Source organism: Rhyacophila brunnea, unplaced genomic scaffold (genome assembly GCF_057557595.1).
Source record: "Rhyacophila brunnea isolate RB1 unplaced genomic scaffold, BYU_Rbru_1.0 scaffold_8, whole genome shotgun sequence".
Taxonomy (NCBI): Eukaryota; Metazoa; Arthropoda; class Insecta; order Trichoptera; family Rhyacophilidae; genus Rhyacophila; species Rhyacophila brunnea.
The window spans coordinates 32,173,910-32,194,309 of record NW_028233350.1 but is presented as its reverse complement, the minus strand read 5'-3'; the positions used below and the strand labels follow the sequence as shown (position 1 = coordinate 32,194,309).

The window sequence follows — 20,400 nt, the reverse complement described above, 5'->3', positions numbered from 1 at the left end:
TTAGGTATTGGGTTTCTAAAAAAACCTGACATAAGTGTTTCGAAATTTTTGTGTTAGAAATTAAAATCTAAGAAATTTTTCTAAAAAAGGTGCGGGAGAATTATTACAAATCATTTTTTGGCCGTGTTTTTATTTGTCTAAGCTCAAAGGTATAGTTTATTGGCTTTCAATGTCAATGTTTAAAATCATTCTGATAATTTTCATGTTTAGGGGTGCCAGGGCTCCTTGCCCCCTCTCCCCCCTGGCTGCGCCACTGGTGTACACCACTCCGGAATTCGGGTGAACACCGAGAATTTTTTGATATTTCCATTAGATATTGAGTTTCAAAAAAAACCCGACATTAGTTTTTCGAAATGTTTGTGTTGAAAGAGGGTGCAGGAGAATTTCAAATCATTTTTTCCGTGTTGTTATTTGTCTAATCTATTGGCTTTCAATTTCAATGTTTTGGGTGCGCCACTGCTGTCAGCCCCCCCTTGTGGGGGCCATGGTATGGATACATTACTAACAAAATATACACCTACCACTAAGCTGAAACATACAAAATTAAATTTAGATATCAATAAATAAATAAGCGAATAAATATAATATTAGTTAGACACTAACCCAAATCACCAGAGTCTGAGATGCCATTTGGTTGATATGTCTGACACATTAGGTTTGTATCATTTAGTAATACCTACGCAGATGTATTATTTTCACACCATTTTTCTATGCTATTATTGTACCCTAAAACATGTAAACAAAATAATTTTCCTCATTATTTTTTTAATATAAACCTAAATTTAATCATAAATACACTATTAATTATAGTCTCAACATTCAACCGTTGATGATTGAAGTAAACTACAAATCCACACTATTATCAGCAAAAAATATGTTTACAAAAAAAAAACGACTTAAAAGAAGTTATTGCACAGTATTGTATTCACAGCACGATAAATATGATATAATCTAGGTAGCTACATACTAGTGTACATTTTTATTACAATTAGCTGGTACTTAACGTAAACACCTATTATATGCACGAATACTAATTGATTATTTCAAATGTCAATGAGGATTAATAAGCATTATGAATAGGTATATATTTGCAATAGGTACATCCGGCAACTTTTAAATCTCGCTAGTGACTGGCAAAAATATTTGGATAAATTTAAAAATACGGTATGTACCTACCTATAAATCTCTACCATAAATTCTCCTTGTTTCGTTACCAACGTTGATATATATAATATTATTTTCTTTTAATAACCATGGCGCGACATAAATTGGCTTTTGCGCAGTATACCTACCACTGTTATGAAAGGAACTCTTAAATCCGAGTAAATGGCATTATATTATTATGACTGATTTATTATTCGTTTGTGGTGTTTAACATTTATAAAAATATCTAGGCGCCAAGTTTATTAGCATTTGTATACGAAACTGAGCAGTCAAAAATAAAATAAAAAAATCACTAGTCGAGCGTGGTGACATCATACTAAAATCGCTGCGAGTACCTACTGGGTAATAATAAAAAAAAGCATCCGGAACAAAACATCTCCAACGCTCTGGTTATAATATAACTAAGTTTAGGTAGCTCTTTCTATATAATACCAAATGATTCTCCTCGATTTGCCGCCCTTCGAGTATCTGCCGCCCCCAAGCGACGCTCAATCTGCCTACCCCCACGGGACGTCACTGCACCAACATCATCAGATTTCCTAGCCATATTGATATATATAGCCATAGCCATATAGATAGCCATATATCCTTTCTCCACATGACGAGTTATCAAAGATAATATTTTTTTATTGCAGTAGATATGTTTAAAATCAAACGATACATATTTATATTTAATATTCTTTGCAACTATTCATTAGTGACATTATGCAAAATCTCAACAGCATCCAGTATCTGATGGTACATTGTTTATGTTCTTTTCTTATATTATTATAAAGCTTCAATCCTAATTTATTAAGCTGATGAGTATCCTCGTTCAGATTATACGAATCGATCCACGAACCATCTGGCTAATCTAAGGTATTTAATATATTTTTATTGTCCTCAAAGGCTTTATCAAAATACACTCTCTTACACAGTACAGTCTCTTACACAGTAACAGGTCACTGCAAAACAGTGGCGCACCCAGGGGGGGCCAAGGGGCCCTGGCACCCCCCAAAAATGAAAATTATCAGAATGATTTTAAACATTCAAATTGAAAGCTAATAAACTATACCTTTGGGCTTAGACAAATAAAAACACGGCAAAAAAATGATTTGTAATAATTCTCCGGCACCCTTTTTAGAAAAATTTCTTAGATTTTAATTTCTAACACAAAAATTTTGAATGACTAATCTCAGGTTTTTTTAGAAACCCAATTCCTAATGGAACTGTCAAAAAATTCTTGGTGTCCACCCGAATTCCGGAGTGGTGTAGGTCATGGCTGGGGAGGGCTGACAGGGCTCTAGCCTGGGCGCCCGGGCTGTGGGGGCCCGGCGTGTCGGGTTGACCAGATAAGTGAGATAAACACACATTATAAATTAGCTTTAATAGTAAAAAAAGTCGCCTGCGGCGCTATTATACGTCATGGCGATGACCATTTTCAATTACTTATATAATTGTGCAATATTTTTTTTGATTATTATGTGTCGATACTCGACAGCTCCATTATTAAAGTAGACGTATTAAAAATCGCCAATAATTCACTGTATAAGTACCCTTAATTTGAACTAAAACACAGTTTGAAAAACGTTAATGTAGTGTTTCACACTGCCTTTAATCTTAGCGGTAGGTAGGGGGGCCGCCAAATATCCTAGCCTGAGGGCCCGTTTCAGGATGTAGGGACCATGGTGTAGGTACACCGAGTGCAATAGACAGAAGATTGATAAACAAGAAATTAGGCTGTGAAGAAGAAAAAGAGCCTATAGGACTAATTTACATTCTCCTCCTTGCCCCCCCCCCCCCCAATATTAAATCCTGGGTGCGCCACTGCTGCAAAACATTCCCAATATAATCGTAATAATACGTTCCACCAACTTGATTTAATGTCTGCGTTTCAAGCAAATATATCTGGTATGTCATGTCATTCGGATGTATGGTGGATATTCCGCATTTTTATGCCATGATTTCCGAACGGATATATTGCTCTATCCGGAATGTGAGACTCGATCCCTGGGGATTCCCTGTGTTTCTCGTTTCACCGTTGCATGCCGTATGGACTTTTTTTTATTTCGCACCTCGCACTTTCCTCTTCACTGCATCGCATTTCCGATGGAAACTATTTCCGATATTATATGACTTTTTATTAAACTCTGAACTCGAAAAAAATTTGTGATATTTAATATAAAGTACTACGACATGTTACGTAATATATCTTTTGTTATAAAAACATCAAATAAAACTTACTTCTATTTTAAATTTAGATCATAAGTAAAAGTATATTAATCTGTCAATTGTGTAGTAGTTTCAATTAATCCTTTTACATAATAATAATACTAGTTGAACATTAAAGCTTATTAAGTTAATAATACCAATTTATTGGGAATTTAACAATTATGTACCTACCTACCACTCTGCCACACTCCAGCCTCGGAGAATATACAAGCAGGAAGGCGCGCTATAATTATCGCCACAGCGCTAAGTTTTTTTACCATGCCCGATCCTAATAATATCATATGGGTTTTCACAAAGTAGAGGTTGTGGTTGTATTAACAGATTTTTTGTTGTTATGATAAATTGTGTTCGCCGATTGCTCAACCCATTAGGTCCATACTCTGGGGTCCAAACACACATTGAAAAATAATATGTGAATCTTTTTTTGCTAGATCCGGAATTCGATTCCGGGACCCATAACATTATAAGTCGACACATTACCCACTCAGTCATCGTAGGCATACTGTCAGTTTTTCTCTTATAGCAACATCGATGCAAAATATGGGGGCTTCTCCTACAACAGAATCCGGGGATGAGATCGGAGTGACGCACTTTCAAGCGGCATTCCGAGCACATGTTTCAGCCATGTGGAGCACCGTCAATAAATAACGTGACATGATTTTCAGCACCTATATACACTGAAACTGTTAATTCATTTTTGAAAAAGCAGTCAAAAAAACTTATTAAACTATATTTTAACAATAAAAATAACCATTAAATAATTTGTTACAATACGATGAATACTTTCAACGAACACGCATTTTTTTAACTCTAACAGCTTTTATTCTATTTTCGTTTCCTAGAGGCATTATGCTTACAAGTAACATACCTACATTATACTGTTATGCTTACCTTGTAAATTTCTTTCTAGGTCCACCTGCTGTAGTAGAAGTTGACATTGTGGTGAGAAGCATGGGGCCTATATCAGAGGTAGATATGGTAAGAAATGAGAATACCCTTATATTAATTATATTTCTTCAAAGTCATGTTAAAATAGCTGTTACTAGTAAGTATATACTTAGGTATAGATATACTTATTTATTTTATTATAATATTTTCAACTATTCTTTACATGGCCGATTTTATGCGTCATTTCCTCAGAAAAAAAGTTTCTTTTTTTCAGGCGATGCGATAAGTGTGTGCTTCAAAATATTTTCCGTCACTCCATATTTGAAAATTGTATTAGGACAAATTTAAAAACCTCACGTTCGGCTTTACATAATAGCGCGCAAACACTTCAGTCTCACCATTTTTTGTGCTCGCAACACCATTCCATCTGTCCTAAAGTTCCTTAAATCGTTTTTATGTTTGTCAACGTGGTGTTCGAAATTTAAATGCAAATTCAAACGTGATTTTCGCCTGAGGTAAATTCAACACTGGAACATATTAATATGTGAAGCTACTTTTAACATAGTCTTAAAATCGTAGCATAAAATTTTCTGAAAGCATAAATTCTGTTAGCACTTCATTACGTAAGAGGTACAGAGATAGGTTTTTTTTTCAATCACGTTCTCGTTACAGAATCAAAAGACTACGGCGTCTTTAGGTGCATGAAAATTCATAATATACAGCCGGTATCGCAGATAAATAAAACTCGTTTACATTCCATAAATCGATGTTTATTACGATTACAATAAAACACTATTTTAAATTAAGTATTAGTTCTTTAGACTGAGAATGGTTGATGGTAATGATAGTACATACTAATTATACAGAAAGCAGTAGGTACACCTCCATATGAGTTGCCTAGAGTCATAACTCGCATACTCCAAAAATCGAGTTTTGAGATAATCGTAAAAAACCATCAGTTTTTGTGAGTTATGGCCAGAGCGTTGGAGCGGAGCTCAAAGCAAGAGCACGGAGCAGTAGAGCAATGGGGTTTTAGCTGGAGCAGGAGTGGAGCCGGAAATTTCTAGTGCTCCACTGCACCAGATGTTTTTTTTATTATTATTAAATTTTCATCCTAAAATTCAATGAAAATATTTTACTTGACACGAATACGAATTCAAGCGGCATGTCGAGTCGTATCCAGTTGCCCACTACCCAAGCGAGTGTCGAGACGATATTTTCAACACTAAAATTAATTTTAAGTGTGAAGAGGCAGATAATAAAAGACGGTTTGCTGCCGGTGATTTTGTTAAATAGAAATAATAATTAGAGTACTTATTTTATTATTTTTTAACATTTGTATACATGTAATACGGAAGCAGAACAGGAGCAGAACCTGGAGCGGAGATGGAGCAAGTATTAGGTCCCGAAGCGGAGCTGGAGCGAAGCAACTCAAAAAAGGGTCCGCTCCTACCCTCTGGTTATGACAAATTTGTCAACGATTTTCACATAGTTTAAAATGACTTTTGATGCCCACCTATTTTTCTTTTTAATAATATATAATGCCTATAGGTATAACACTTGGTATATTTAACTCAAAAATGACAAAATTGTAAATGTATGACTCCAGAGTCTATGCGACTCGTATAGATTATACGACGGTTTGTGATTTTATTCTGAAATTACTTGTAAGTATGTCTGCAAATGCCGAAAGACGAATCTGGCACTCTATATTACAAAAAAGTAATGATTTCAAAGAAGTTTATAAATAATATAATATGTACGTATAAGTAAATGTAAACAAATATAATAGGATAATAAGATTTTACGGTAAAACAACATGTTTTTTGAACAAAAGGTACGTACATCTCTTTGATTTACCACTTTCGTGTTATTTAAATTTTAAATGACTGATATTCCAGCCGTATTCGAGTGCACATATTGCTTGACTATTTTGAAAGCAAACATCGGTATTCGAGTCGCTTTAAATCGAAATAAAAATACCACCCAGCTTTGGAAAATGTCAAAATTGCCAAGATTAATTTTATTGCTGCCTCCGTATCGAAAATGAGTTGCCGATTCCGCCAATAGAGTATATCTCGATCAAATGTGAAATTCTAATTTGTGCATTTCCGTTTGCTTCAAATTCAACGGTAAGCGCACTGCTAACATGTTGCCTTCTGCTAACATGTTAATCGTTCAGGATAAACTCCAAGCATTTTCATGTGTATTTAATAATTTTATCGATAAAATACACGCGAAAACGAACTCTCATGGTAGAAAAGTAAATATTCTAAAAATATAAATAGCTAAGTTTATAATTAACTAAGTTTTCTGTTAAGCGTTGAGTAGGTACCTCATTAATTTCTTCTACTTTTTAATCGATTATTATTAGACACATAAATAAACAGGTAGGTACTTAGATACTGACACGTAAGTACATAATATGCATTTATTGAATATTATTCGTACAAAATTTGAAAATATCTCAGATATATTTGAAAATAATTACAAGATAAAAAGAACTTTTTATATACCACGTTGTTAAATTTTCTGTTGAACAATTCTGTGTATTAATAAATACTTTTTTTGTACTTGATAGAAATACTGGATAAATATAGAATACTGAAATGTCATTTTGACATTTCATATTGATTTCCATAGTGACGCACGTATATATATTAATAATTTAGTTGCTAGGACCCCCTTAGCAACCAATAATAGTGTTTTACTTTTTACGAATATTTTCCGAAATAATTTTCCATACAAAACAGAATTAACTGAAAATGAATTCAATTCTGCTTAAAGATGGCTAAAAGTTTTAAAAGAATGCATTGTCATCGTGTTCTGATATATTCTAAGAGTTTCAAATGTCTAACTAGTCGGGAAGTTAAGTAAAAATCGATTATTGCAAGATTTGTATTGGACAAACAAGAAAAAAATTGTACTGGACAAACAAGAATACGAGCTAATAAAAACGTGGTAAAATACGATGCTCGACGGGATTATTTTTTCTAGTGGGTATATATCTGAGGTGTTTTCAAGTTATGTATGTTCAATAGGTATATGGAATGTTACATTCTCAAAATCTTGTGAATTATTCGGTGAATAAAAAAAATGGTTTATTGCATATTATTCAATTCATTCTTTCGGAGTGCTCATAAACTTTTCACAAATGGCACAAGACAATAATATGAAAATGTTAATTTAATTAAGTAATTAAGAATATATTATAGTAATATTTATACAACTAGGTAATTAATTATGATAAAATTATTTATAATTATAACTAAACTTACATAATATAAGCATAACTTCCTTTATTTTACCAAGTTATAATGTTTTCAAGAAACAAATTGTAGATGATTCCATAAAATTATTAATACCTAGTTATAATTAAGTGTATTTCATGAAAATTGATTTTAATGCTTACATTTACATACCTACAAATACAAACAAAAGTACATAAAAAATGAAGATAAATTTAAGTTATGCAGGAATTATAATTCGATATATTATTTTCACTATACGAGAATGGTTTTGATCCACTGACGCAGTGTGTTTGACAGCTATAAATACAAAACATATCCACGGTGAAAACTAAATCTCGCCAAAGGCCCATATCAAACTCAAATTCAACTATACATGTATCATTAAAAGCAGACAATTCCATATATCAAAAACATTCGAAAACTTTTTGGTGGGCCGTTCGAATTTCGTATATCTAGACAACCTCCTGTCGACACATTCAGAGAAATATCACTTTCGACATAAATACACTTTGATTGATGTTATACAAGTTTATTCGATTGACAATATAATAACTGTGAATAAATTCTTGCCAACTCTTTCTGTATTTGTTTTTTAATTTAATTCAATAGTTTATTCTTTTAAACATACGTGACTTAGTGACACAGGTACATACAGGCAAATACAGATCCCAAAATGTGACAATTTCTCCAAAACTCCAATGAAAATTTTAAATAATATATATTTTTTTAAACCATGTCCGATCCTAAGAAAGTTATAATATGGACCTTCACAGGGTGGGAATTGAATCAATAGATTTTTATTTTTACGAAAAATGGATATTAGCCAATTGCTTAATCTAATAGTTCCATACTCTTTAGTCCAAACACACATTGAAAAACATCGAAAGAAAATAGAATGTAAGATAATAATTAAATTAAACGTATAAACGTTCTATAACCACGAACATCTCATATTATACCTACAACAATATGGCTTTATGACGATATTTATAAAAATACTATTAAGGTAGGTACCGTTGATTTCTAATATGAAAAAAATAGGGTAGCATAATGACCAGTGAACATAAAAATGCTTACTTAATTATTATGTTACGTGATAATGACATAGGTATTAGCACATACAAAAATAGTCAACACAGTCTATAGATTATTCAAGCTTAGCTCTAAAAAATACTCAAAATTATTCAATTTCAACCTTTATACTATACGAAGGCTCTTAAACACTTTTTTATGAATGTTTATTGTGAAACAATAAAAATTAAGTGAAGTAAGGTTTTTAGTCAACGATTTTAATTTTTTTTTCAGAATAAAATAAAATCCAACATTTCTTTAAATACATTTATAAATAACTATTAGCAGAAGCAGTCGGTCTGAAATGTTCATTTAATTTCCCATTATCATTTAAGTCACCACGTCTCATCTTGTTCTCTGAGATATTCATTTAATCTGGTCAGATTTTAATTTGCATACTAATGAAACTCTCGTGCTTCCATTTGCCTAGTTTTCATTTATTCATTGGTCAAAAATAATAAAACTATAGTGAAAACGTTATAGCATATCGCAAATAAAATGAGATGAACACTCCGAACATTTTATATATTTTTCAAGCCTTGTCACAAGATCATTTCACACAATGACGAAGTGGCAAGGCTTGTAGTTGATTATATATTAAATAAAAGACGATTAACTATTATAAATGTTCCAATAGTTATATCTTGTTTATTAAATTTAATATGTGATTAATACTGGTCATATTGAGACTATTAAGCCAAAAGAGTGTAAGTGACAAAAATTTACAAATTTACAAGAGAGCAATATGACATGGGAGGAATTTCGTCACAGAACAACTCTGGCCGATGTATTTTTGGGCCATTCTTAACAATCTAGCCCGATAAATAACTGTTTTCGACAAGACTTCTTTAACGTTCTTTTGGGTTAGTTAGTACCCTCGAATATAAAATCCTGATTCAAAACACGGTCATCATTTATAAATATCAATATGTATAGATTATGGTAGCCATATGCCCCGATCGGGGGATTTTGGTGGTCATTCTGCATTTTAGTGCAAGAATATGTGCCATACTTCCTTTAGGGTGTTGAATGAAACAAAATCCAGTGTCACTTGAAAGGTACGAATAATAAATAAGTAATAAATAATAAAAACCAATGTCCAATGCGCCACCAAAATCGTTAATGACTAAGAAAATTAAAATATAAACCGAACAAGAGTATTATGAATAAAACAATTTAAAACCTAACAGCGTAACTATGTGAGTGTGAAAATGGCGATACGATCGAGTCTTGTAATCGCTTTCCCAAAAGAATGAAAAAATAAGGATTCATAAACTTAAAACTCTATAATATGTATTGCATCGATTTCATCTTTTGGCACTTAGTGCTTTATATTAGTGATAGTCTATTCATTTAAAATATTTTTACAGAGCGATTGTAGCGAAATCTATTTTTTTCTATTTTACTATTATTGTATTAGATTAATTTTCCACATTTAAAAAATCCTGTTGCCTGTTGTAGTCTCAAAAATAATATTAAGAAATTTCGTTTTCCAACAATATAATATTATGTAACTAGTAAATAATAATACTTAATTTGATATTACTGTAACTATTTTTCAGACGTATTCGATGGACTGCTACTTCCGTCAATCCTGGATCGATAGACGCCTCGCCTTCCAAGCGGACACCAATGAGACCCTCGCCCTGAGCATTTCCATGCTGAAGAAGATCTGGAAGCCAGATACATACTTCTACAATGGAAAACAGAGCTACCTTCATACCATTACTACGCCCAATAAATTCGTCAGACTCTATCAAAATGGGAAAGTGCTCTACTCGTCGCGGTAAGTGCCTGCGAGCACCGACAATTCGATTATAATTTGACGTATTTCACATGGGAAGATTAGACGCTTGTTAAGTTTAGTGTAATGAACTAAAGTCGCGGTTTTTTAATATATCTTATAAGATAAACAAAATGCGATAAATTTGAAGGTGATATTATATAATAAATCATTATATACCTACATCGCATCTATTGTTCTCACAAAATTATAATTACGAGTATTTAGATGATTATGTAGGTTCGCAATATAATACTATTTTATAGATGAGAATTTACATAACAGTGTATTAATAAGTATTTAAAAATAGATGTACTTAGTTAATTTTGGAATGAATATTATATCTCTGGTATTTGATCGAATTATGAGTTCATTAAGTGTAAATATAGCAATTTCGAGATAGGTATACGGTTCTACTAAGTTTTCTTATATTTTCCATCTGGCTCATCGAAAATCAGTTAAATAAATGCTCGTGAGGGACGAGTGGTAACGTATCCATTTATAAAATCATGGGTCTTCCATTATTCCACATTCCCTTCCAAAAATGATGGCATTTGATGAAATACCAAAAATACAAGGTTTTGATTGAAATAAGAATAACATTACCAATCTTCTTAATAAACTATTCAATGAATAATTCACAAGCTTTAAGAATGTATCATTCTTTTATTGAACGTAGGTACATAATTTGAAAATACTTCTGAGAAATATATAACCACTGGAAAAAAATCAGCTACGGAGAGTGGGTATTGTAAAAACACTAATTAACTTCGTTGCAATTAGATAGGACATGTATAGCTTCGTAGCCGAAACACATAGACGCGAATCTCTGCATCTGAATCCTGCTGGGTGTCGTATTTTTTCTAATGGTTATATATTTCTCAGATGTATTTTTAAATTGTGCTTGATCTTCTTTTTGTTATAATAAGATTAAGTCAAATTGTTACGTGTCTGTTTGAGAATATATTTTACATTTCCAAGCCACCTAGAAAACTGAACTTCAGCAAACTGATGTCTTGAGGTTTTTAGAATATAACAGAAAATGACACGAACTTGGAATAATAAAACGAGATACTGAATAACTCTGCTCTGATACTCTGGATAGTGACAAGTAGAGAGGGTTGGAGGAAGTCAGAATTCAACTTGGGTTGTCGAGCTCCTGATAATAAAAACATGGCACAGAAATACTTAAAACAAAACATGATATTTCATTATTACATTGCTTAAAACTAAATTTATATAAGTAACACAAAAAATGGGTGATTTATTTGAATTTATACATTTGGCATTACATAGTTAACCGAAGTCAACCTTGTGAAAAACGGGTAGGTATAACCGGTTCATTATTAAAATATAAAAGTGTGAATTATTGGGACACTTTGAAAAGTCCAATCTGTTCACCCCAATACCCATTCACACATAACAATTATGTTGCAATGAATAGGGAAACGTTCATCGATCAAGCATCGGACGTTGTTAGTAATTTGTAAGACACAGATTTGTGTCGCTAAATTTCAAAACCCCTGTAACTTTCTTTTGAAACAATTAAGATATAATTATATCGTTAGATTAATTATTAAAATCTCTACATGAAAATTTTATCGCCTCTTTCAAAATCCACTACGATTAACTGTCATTTATGAAACAAAATCAATGCGTCTATCAATTCCCGCTATAATACTACTGAAACATTCAAAAACCTTTTTAGTTCAAAAAGTTTTTATTGATTTTCTCAGCATAATGAAAAGTGTTATAGCGGGTTTTGAAACTTAGCGACACATTTATATTCGATTTGTACTGCCGGGATCTCATTCAATTTATTGGAAAATATTGAAATTCCAGAATTTTGTAATTAGTTTTTATATGATTTTATGATAAAATCAATATTTTACTTTGGAAAACAATCCATAAAAATAGGACATAATGCTGCCTCATTACAAGGGTACACTATTTGACAAAATGACAGTTTTTACTTATGAATTACAAAATATGGAGAAACATTTAAGGTTTCTGGGCAAGGTTGCACTATTTTTGTAGAAATTTATTTCACCATAATATTTCAGATAAATTTGTATGACATCTACATGCAATGGATTATAATTGTTTTAGTGCAATAAAACACTTAATTACATTTTTTAAATTTAAATATGGGAGAGATTTTAAGGTGGTAATAGATAAAATTTTAATTTTTTAGGATATTTACATAATTATAATAATATATTATTATTACTCTCTTATTGGTATTCAAAAACTTTGAGTCATTTTCTCCTAACAGGTTATTGTCAAATAGTACCCTTGTACTGAGGCAGCGATAATATGTTACCGATTAAAAAAACATATTTAAAATAAAATGCGTTTTTTTAGAAGTCAATGTCGGTCGATTTCTAACGACTTCAGAGTCGGCTTCGTTAAAATCATCATAAATGAGAAGATTTTGTTAAACACCAAAAAAAAAATATTTCTCTAATAAATATAATCTCTAAAATTCATTGGATTACGCCCCGGATTGTGGGATCAGGAAAAAAAACAAAAATATTTTCTAAATAATTCCTAAATTATCAACAAAGAAAATCTGAAGTACTTAATAATATAAAGTATAAAATTCTAATAAAGTATAAAATTAATATAAAGTAAAAAATAAGTATAAAATTTCTTATATATTTTTGTTAGTGCAAATTTATATAGTGTATGTTGGTAATAAAATTAATTTCAAAGCTTTTTATCTAAATAGAGATTTCCCGGGATAAAATAATAATTATTATCCGGATCGTAATCCCGAATTAACCCCTCTTCAAGAAAAGGGGGATTATCGCGAAAACGCTCTTTTCCACGATAAATCAGTCTAAATTACGCGCCATGCATTTATCTACATACCAATCAAAGACTATTATTAATTGATATCGACATGAAATGACGCTCAGCTGGTTTTTGGACCGATTCATCGTGCTTAAACTTTTTTTTTTCTCAAAACAAAGATTTCAAGATAACGCTACTTCATTATCACGGCTTAATCATTATCTCTCCTATATCATTTTCTTGAAACAAATTACTAGATATTATATTAAATGTATTAATGGAATTTTTCACCACTAATGGTCTTAATTACTATTATATTAATAATTCTGATAATACCTTCACCAACCCACTAAAAATACAATAACATTAGACCTGAATAGCGCTACCTGCCAATATGTATGTGTATATTTACAGAACCGCTCCGACAAAATCTACTTACAGATTAATCTCTCAATATTTCAAACAAATGAAAACCGATTCAACGACTCCACTCCTAAAGTTATTGAATCGTAAACAACCCACTAATGATTTCCCGAAGATATTATTTTTTCAATAGAAACGAATCCACTGTTTGGAGAATCAAGAGATATAAATAAGAACACTGAACGGTTCCGATATAAATTTTAAAACACCGTCTATCAATATCTAATCCTTCAACCCCTTGAGGAAGAATTAAGCGCGAGGCTGTTGAAAAAATCTCGAGCGATGTTTCGAGTCAGCAATACGGAACAACCCCCATTGCCGCCTACCTAGTCTCATACCGCTAAGAATATATTGCCCGAGGAAATAATAACAGAGGCGGTTCGAAAAAGATTTTATGGGATGCAGTAATATTTAATTTTATTATCATATACCGATCAATCCACTACCGGATTAACGCCTTTGCAGGCTAATTCCATTCTTTTCGCTTCAATGCATGGCGTTCCACCTTTTCGAAAAACTTAAATATTTCGTCAATTCAGCGGTATCTAAGTCTTTTAAACGTTTTGTACACCTTAAGTACCTACCACTGAATAACCGAGTAAAAAAATAGTGAAATGTATATGTAATATGAATATATATATATATATTCTTTTTAACACCACATCAGGCTATGACAGTGGTCGGCAAACCGCGGCTCGCGAGCCACATGTGGCTCTTTAGCCCCTTGAGTGCGGCTCTGCTACAAACGCTCTCTGCCCTATTTGACATGGCTACAAAGAAGAGGCAAAGAAAACCGGAAGACTAACACCATGAATTTAAAGTTGAAGGACCGAGACTTTCGCGTTTATTCAAAACTTAAATGGCCTATCGACCTGTATTATTTGTCGGGGAAAATTGGCGCATAACAATAAGTCAAATTTGGAGAGACACTTTACAACTAAATACGCCCTGTCACAACATTTAGCAGTAAATATCATGTCGGTGATGTAATGAAGAAAGCGGTTGAGGAACTTTAGAAGAGTCAAGAAAAATCAAGTTTTGTATTTAATTACTGAATACAATCTTCCAACAATTTTAATATTGCAAGTTTTGCATTTGCGAACATTTAAAAATGTGTAATAATTTAATTAAAAGTCACATCTACACAACAAAAATAAATTTTAAAAAAGCTCATTGCTGTCTATTTTAACATCGCCCAGTAGTTCACTGATAAGTCTTAAAGCGATTCCAGCTGACGTTTAAATGCGACGATGCTCAAACTTGTACTTGATATGAAGTAAATAAAAAACAAACAAACAAATATAGAATACTGAAATTTCATTTTGATTTCCATAGTAACGCACGTATATATTAATAATTTAGTTGCTAGGACCACCCACATAGCAACCAATAATAGTGGATTGGATTACAGATTTCTTCCGAAATAACTTTTCATACAAAACAGAATTAACTGAAAATGAATTCAATTCTACTTAAAGATGGCTAAAAGTATTAAAAGAATGCATTGGCATCGTTTTCTGATATATTTTAAAAGTTTCAAATGTCTAGCTAGTCGGAAAAATTAGTTAAAAATCGATTGCAAGATTTGTACCGGACAAATAAGAATATGAGCTAATAAAAACATTGTAAAAAATAGTTCAATCTCCCCATGAGATCTGAAAGTAGCTCGTATCAAACTTAAATGCTCTAAACTCGAGAGTCAATATTGAACGTAGAGAACAACTGTATTTTAAATGACTTGTCTGATGATAAATTTTGAGGTTACTGCTAAAAGCTTACTTGAACATATATCTATAGAAATTATTTACTAGTGATAAGACAAGTTCTTTGTGATCCCACCCGTTGATTAAACATTGGATCTGCTTACGGCACATAGTCTTTTCCACATGGTTTATTGATATTTATATTTTTGTACCTCATTTTTGGTCACTCTTACTCTTTAGATACGTACAACTTTAATCAATTTCTTACATGTCCCCCCCCCCCCCGTTAGAAGCGTAGGGACATGAATTAGTGGAGTTTGGGTTACCACATTTTCGAACTAATAAATGATGTCCCCTTTAACTAAATTTTGAATATCCTACTAAACTAAAAGGGCTAAACTATAATATACACAAAAAAATAACTAAATATTCTGATTCGTTCAAAAAAAAAAATACTATCGCAATTAGTACGGAAGATATAAAAAATCGAATCACTTTATTAAAATGAAAAAAATTGAATTAGCTACTCGGAACAAATAAAAATATTACCTCATAAGAAAAATACTCATAAGAAAAATACTATTTTTTGTACCTGGTAACCCTATGGAAAGAAATATGCGGACTTTTCTTTAAGACCTTGATTTTTGACATGATCATAAACTTTACGCTAAAAATAGTATTAAATAATTTTATTTTAATTTGAAAAATGAAAGATTTGCGTAGGCAATAGGATAGGTATCTTCCACTTTTCCTTAATTATAGCTTAACCTTTGCTACTTTCATAATTTATTTTCGAGATTTTTTTATCGGTTAAAGAAAGATTAATCACATTTCTGAAAAAAAAATGTTCTCTGTGCTCACTTCCAAGAAATATACGTATCGGATGACTACACATCATAATATTAATAAAGCGGAAAAAATAATGAATAGATTATTATGTAGCAAATTTCTCAGTAAAGTCAGAGTAAAGAAATTTATGGATTCACCTTTTTTACAATGCATGTTTAATCATCCGGTAACCAATCATCAATCAACAAGTAAACGTACATCGCTACGTTAAAAAGGGTATGGCTTTATTGAAACCTTTTGTGTTTTATAGAAAATATATCGTTTGAAAAGTGTTGAGTCATTTTTAATAATACAATGAAAACAACTCAATTCACGTATACACCTGTGTGCGAAAGGAAACATTTATATACTCACCTTTATGCCTAGTCCAAACCAAGATACATCTTTTCGCGAATAATATTTTCTAACCGTGGTGGAATACAAGGATATGAAAAAAGGGGGAATGGGACAACTGAGCGCCAGGACAATTGGGCGCCGCACTGTCGAATTAAATAAATAGTCGTACGTTACATTGTTTCATACATTTATATTATTATTTTATACAGAAAGTAGACGAGGAATTTTAATCAGTTTCTATCTAGGTACTATTCAGTAACTTTAATTTTTCTCTTAGCATAACGTTTTTTTATTGTAGATTAAGAATTATCATGCCTGATATAAAAATAAAAGAACTCTCTTCTCGTTGGAACTTAAACATATGCACAATGCAATCATTATTTACGTGTGGATATTAATAAATTCTCAACAAGTATTAAACAACAATATAATAATTTTAATATAAATAATAATATTAAATACTTATATATTTTAAAAGTACCTATAATTCACGAACGTCTATTTATTTTCGAATTTCATTTGATTGCGTGGCGCCCAGTTGTACCGGCACCTAATCGTCCTAGAACAACAAAAAAAATCTTATGTTATCATAATTTTGTGAACAGTTTTCATACAAGATTCAATTATTATTCAAGCCCATGCCTATGTATTTTGGACTGGACTTTATCTGTACATAATAATTATATTCTTATTCGTATTGACATATTTATAGTACCATTATGATAATGCCAAATCCCTTTTTGATATATATAAATGTTTGTCAATTGAAAAAAAAAATATTTTATATGTATGTTTATATACGTATGTTACTTTAATTAGATAATAAAATAATTAAAACTATGAATTATTCAAAAATCTTAACTACAAATTCGAAGTAACTTATTAAACTACGATTTAATGAAAAAAATAGGTACGAAATAATGCATCGTAAGGCATTTCATAGAAAGAGAGCCGCTCGGAATCCGAACGGGATCCATTTTTTGGCGGTTGACTAACAGATTGCTGTTTCGCGCGGATCAGCCCGCACGGTTTGCATCCGCCGTGTCTGAACCGAGCTTAAGTCAGCACATCAAGATTCGATAAGTGCCTGTTTTCCACAACATTTTCACATAAAAAACTCGTAGAATTTTCTTTGCCCAACTTGGAAGAAAATACCGTTTTATAGCGTATGACTTCGGACATCTTTCAATCATGCTTCCCGCGATTTTTGACTTCCGAAAATACTTGTCACGCTACTGGCGATAAACAAGGGAGGGTCAAGTGAATGAAGAGACACTATATCAGGGGTGGGGGCTGGTTTCGAGTGTCAGGGAAGCCGCTGACAATTTTTTGACGCGAAAATTGCATTCTTTATGGTACTGTCTCGTAATTGGAGCGTAAAATACTTCTTAAAAAAATCGCAGTCTTAAGAAATATTGGGGGCTGTAATTAACCAAATTGTATAATGTACCTAATAATTTTCAAAAAAATAAATGCACGAATATTTTAGTACTTCAAAATACCAATAATTTTTAAGAAAAATATTAGAAAATAGGTACTTACATATAAATGGATATTTATCCAATATGGCAAGAGGTCGCATGTTACTTGGTTACCACAAAAGTGCTTCGTATGATGTCGAATGCCAACTAAATAGTTCATTAAAAATTATTAGCAATTACGAGTAAGTTACATCATAAAATATTGGAGAAATCAGTGACGTCGGTTAGTAATTGAAGTAGTAGGTACCTACTTTGATTTAATAAACAAAAACCGATTGCCAATCGTAGTTTGATTTGGAAGAACGCTGATGGGCAGGTATTAAATAGTTAAAGTTTGTCATCATTAGTATGTCACCTCGTAGCATAATGGATAATGCGCGAATTGGGGCGTAAACCCAGGAGATGCAGGTTCGATCCTGCCGGGTGTTCACTTTTTTCAAAGATTTTTTCTATTGGTTATAATATATTTTCTCAGCAGTGGTTTTCAAAATTATATATGTTCATTTTTGTTTTATTTTTTAACAAGTCCATATATTATAACTATATTTAGTTGAAAATTGAACTCAATCGCAATCAAATTACAATAACTCTAACTCTACCTAATTTCCTTATAAAGAACGCTCAGGGAAATTTTATATTAATGTGTCACTTTCATAATAGTATAAAAGCTTTGTACGTGAGAGACTATTATGGTATTAATTATTAATCAAGGGTTTCTGATAATGTTTAAATTTAAATTAATACTCTCAAATTATTATAGATATTATATTCTTCATATTTCGCCTTTCAGCCAAAAATATATAGTGGAAACTATGTGCCTACTTCCAATTATTACAGCCTTTGACATTAGTTACTATTTCCACGAAATGTAATCATTAAATAACATAATATTATATGACATTGATGGCAGTAAATATAGTTTCTTGTTATATATATTTGACTCGTTATAATAACAAAATGTTTTGCGGAAACTGTCAGGCTTTTTTTTCAGTACACCCCCTTATTATTATGTTTCGTTTGAAATATTTTGGATCGGTGCCCATATCACAGAGTATTAATATCTACTAGACACAGCAATTATTTCGTTTTTCAGTTCATTTAGTTACTTGTTTAATGACTCGATTATATTATACATTATTACTGTCATATTAAAATTATATTAAAGGATTTCTACTGAACTGTATTCAATATTTCAATCCGTCTTACAATTAATGGTCGATAAAATATTATAAATGCGTTGTATTTACGCACCCACACACCTTAATCATGGTCTAGGGTCGGAACATAGTGCAAGCACTGGGTCTCTCCATTTTCCATGATCTAGCGTAGTAAATGACCGAATTTGGATCCTAGAATGAGTATACCTATAGGCCTCTATAGGTATATTGACAGCAGTTGCGAAGTGTGGAGGTAGACTGCTAAGATCCGACATAAATAGTACACACTAAACTTTTTCGGACAAACGTGTTTGTTTTCACTGAACTGAGACTACAGTATGTAGATAGTTTTTGTTATTTTTTTTAACCTAACCGAAAAAAAAATCTTTTTTTTTAAACGGTACATGTTCAAACATGCGCGTCAACATAATTTTACTCCCTACTTTAATTATAGTTTGTCAATTTATGGCTACGGCCGTATGTTGTAGCTTAACCACTGGGGAATGCCAAAAGAAATGGCGTATTTAAAAAAAACACTACCTTATTCTTAGGTCAATAATTATTATAAAGCAATCATTATTCGTTAGATGTTTATCACACTTGAATGGTCAAAGACATAGCGTATAATGAGTATCTTTAGAATTATCATCAAATGTGTTAATCTTGCTCATTTTTTGAATAATAAAATGCCTAATTCTTGTCAAATTTTGGATTACAGAGATTATCAATATAATTTTTATCGTAAATATTTTACTAAAATTGTCTCGTCATAAATTATACTAATGGTTTTATAAATGCGTTTAAAAATTAATAAATGTAAAAAAATCCTAACACCACTGCACAGTTATGTACCGAAATATGACTATATTCTAAAACATTAGAGCGAGAGGTTTAAAAGAATACTATTTTATGTAATAAAAATACTTTATGCAGTCATCAAATGTTTAAAATAAATATAAAGGATAAAAAGGCTTCAAAATTATACAAATAAATTATCTACAACGTTTAAGGTATGTCCAGGATAATGCTTTGAAAATAGAAAAAAGCTCCATTTTGACACACGCTTAGCACGTCCGCCCTTAACCCAAGCCTTAGTAGATAAAAAAATCGTTTACCTTAAAATATCACAAATTATGCCATTATACATTTATACATAATTTTAAATATTTTATAGATAGGACATCGATTATGGTTTGGTTTAGACAGGGCTTAATGAATTTAAATAAACTAACCAACACCATCTGTAATACTCGTATGTATTCTTAGTTCAGCGAAAGCAAATAAGTA

General features: G+C 31.6%; 1 protein-coding gene across 1 annotated transcript in view; it reads left to right on the top strand.

Moving 5' to 3' along the window:
• Positions 1–20,400, top strand: part of Grd (gamma-aminobutyric acid type A receptor subunit Grd) — a 142,486-nt gene that overhangs the window by 100,854 nt on the left and 21,232 nt on the right. Inside the window, exons 3-4 of the mRNA XM_085958664.1 lie at positions 4,286–4,353; positions 10,148–10,371. Of these exons, the coding sequence (XP_085814790.1) occupies positions 4,286–4,353; positions 10,148–10,371 (292 nt within the window). The remainder of the gene's footprint in view (positions 1–4,285; positions 4,354–10,147; positions 10,372–20,400) is intronic.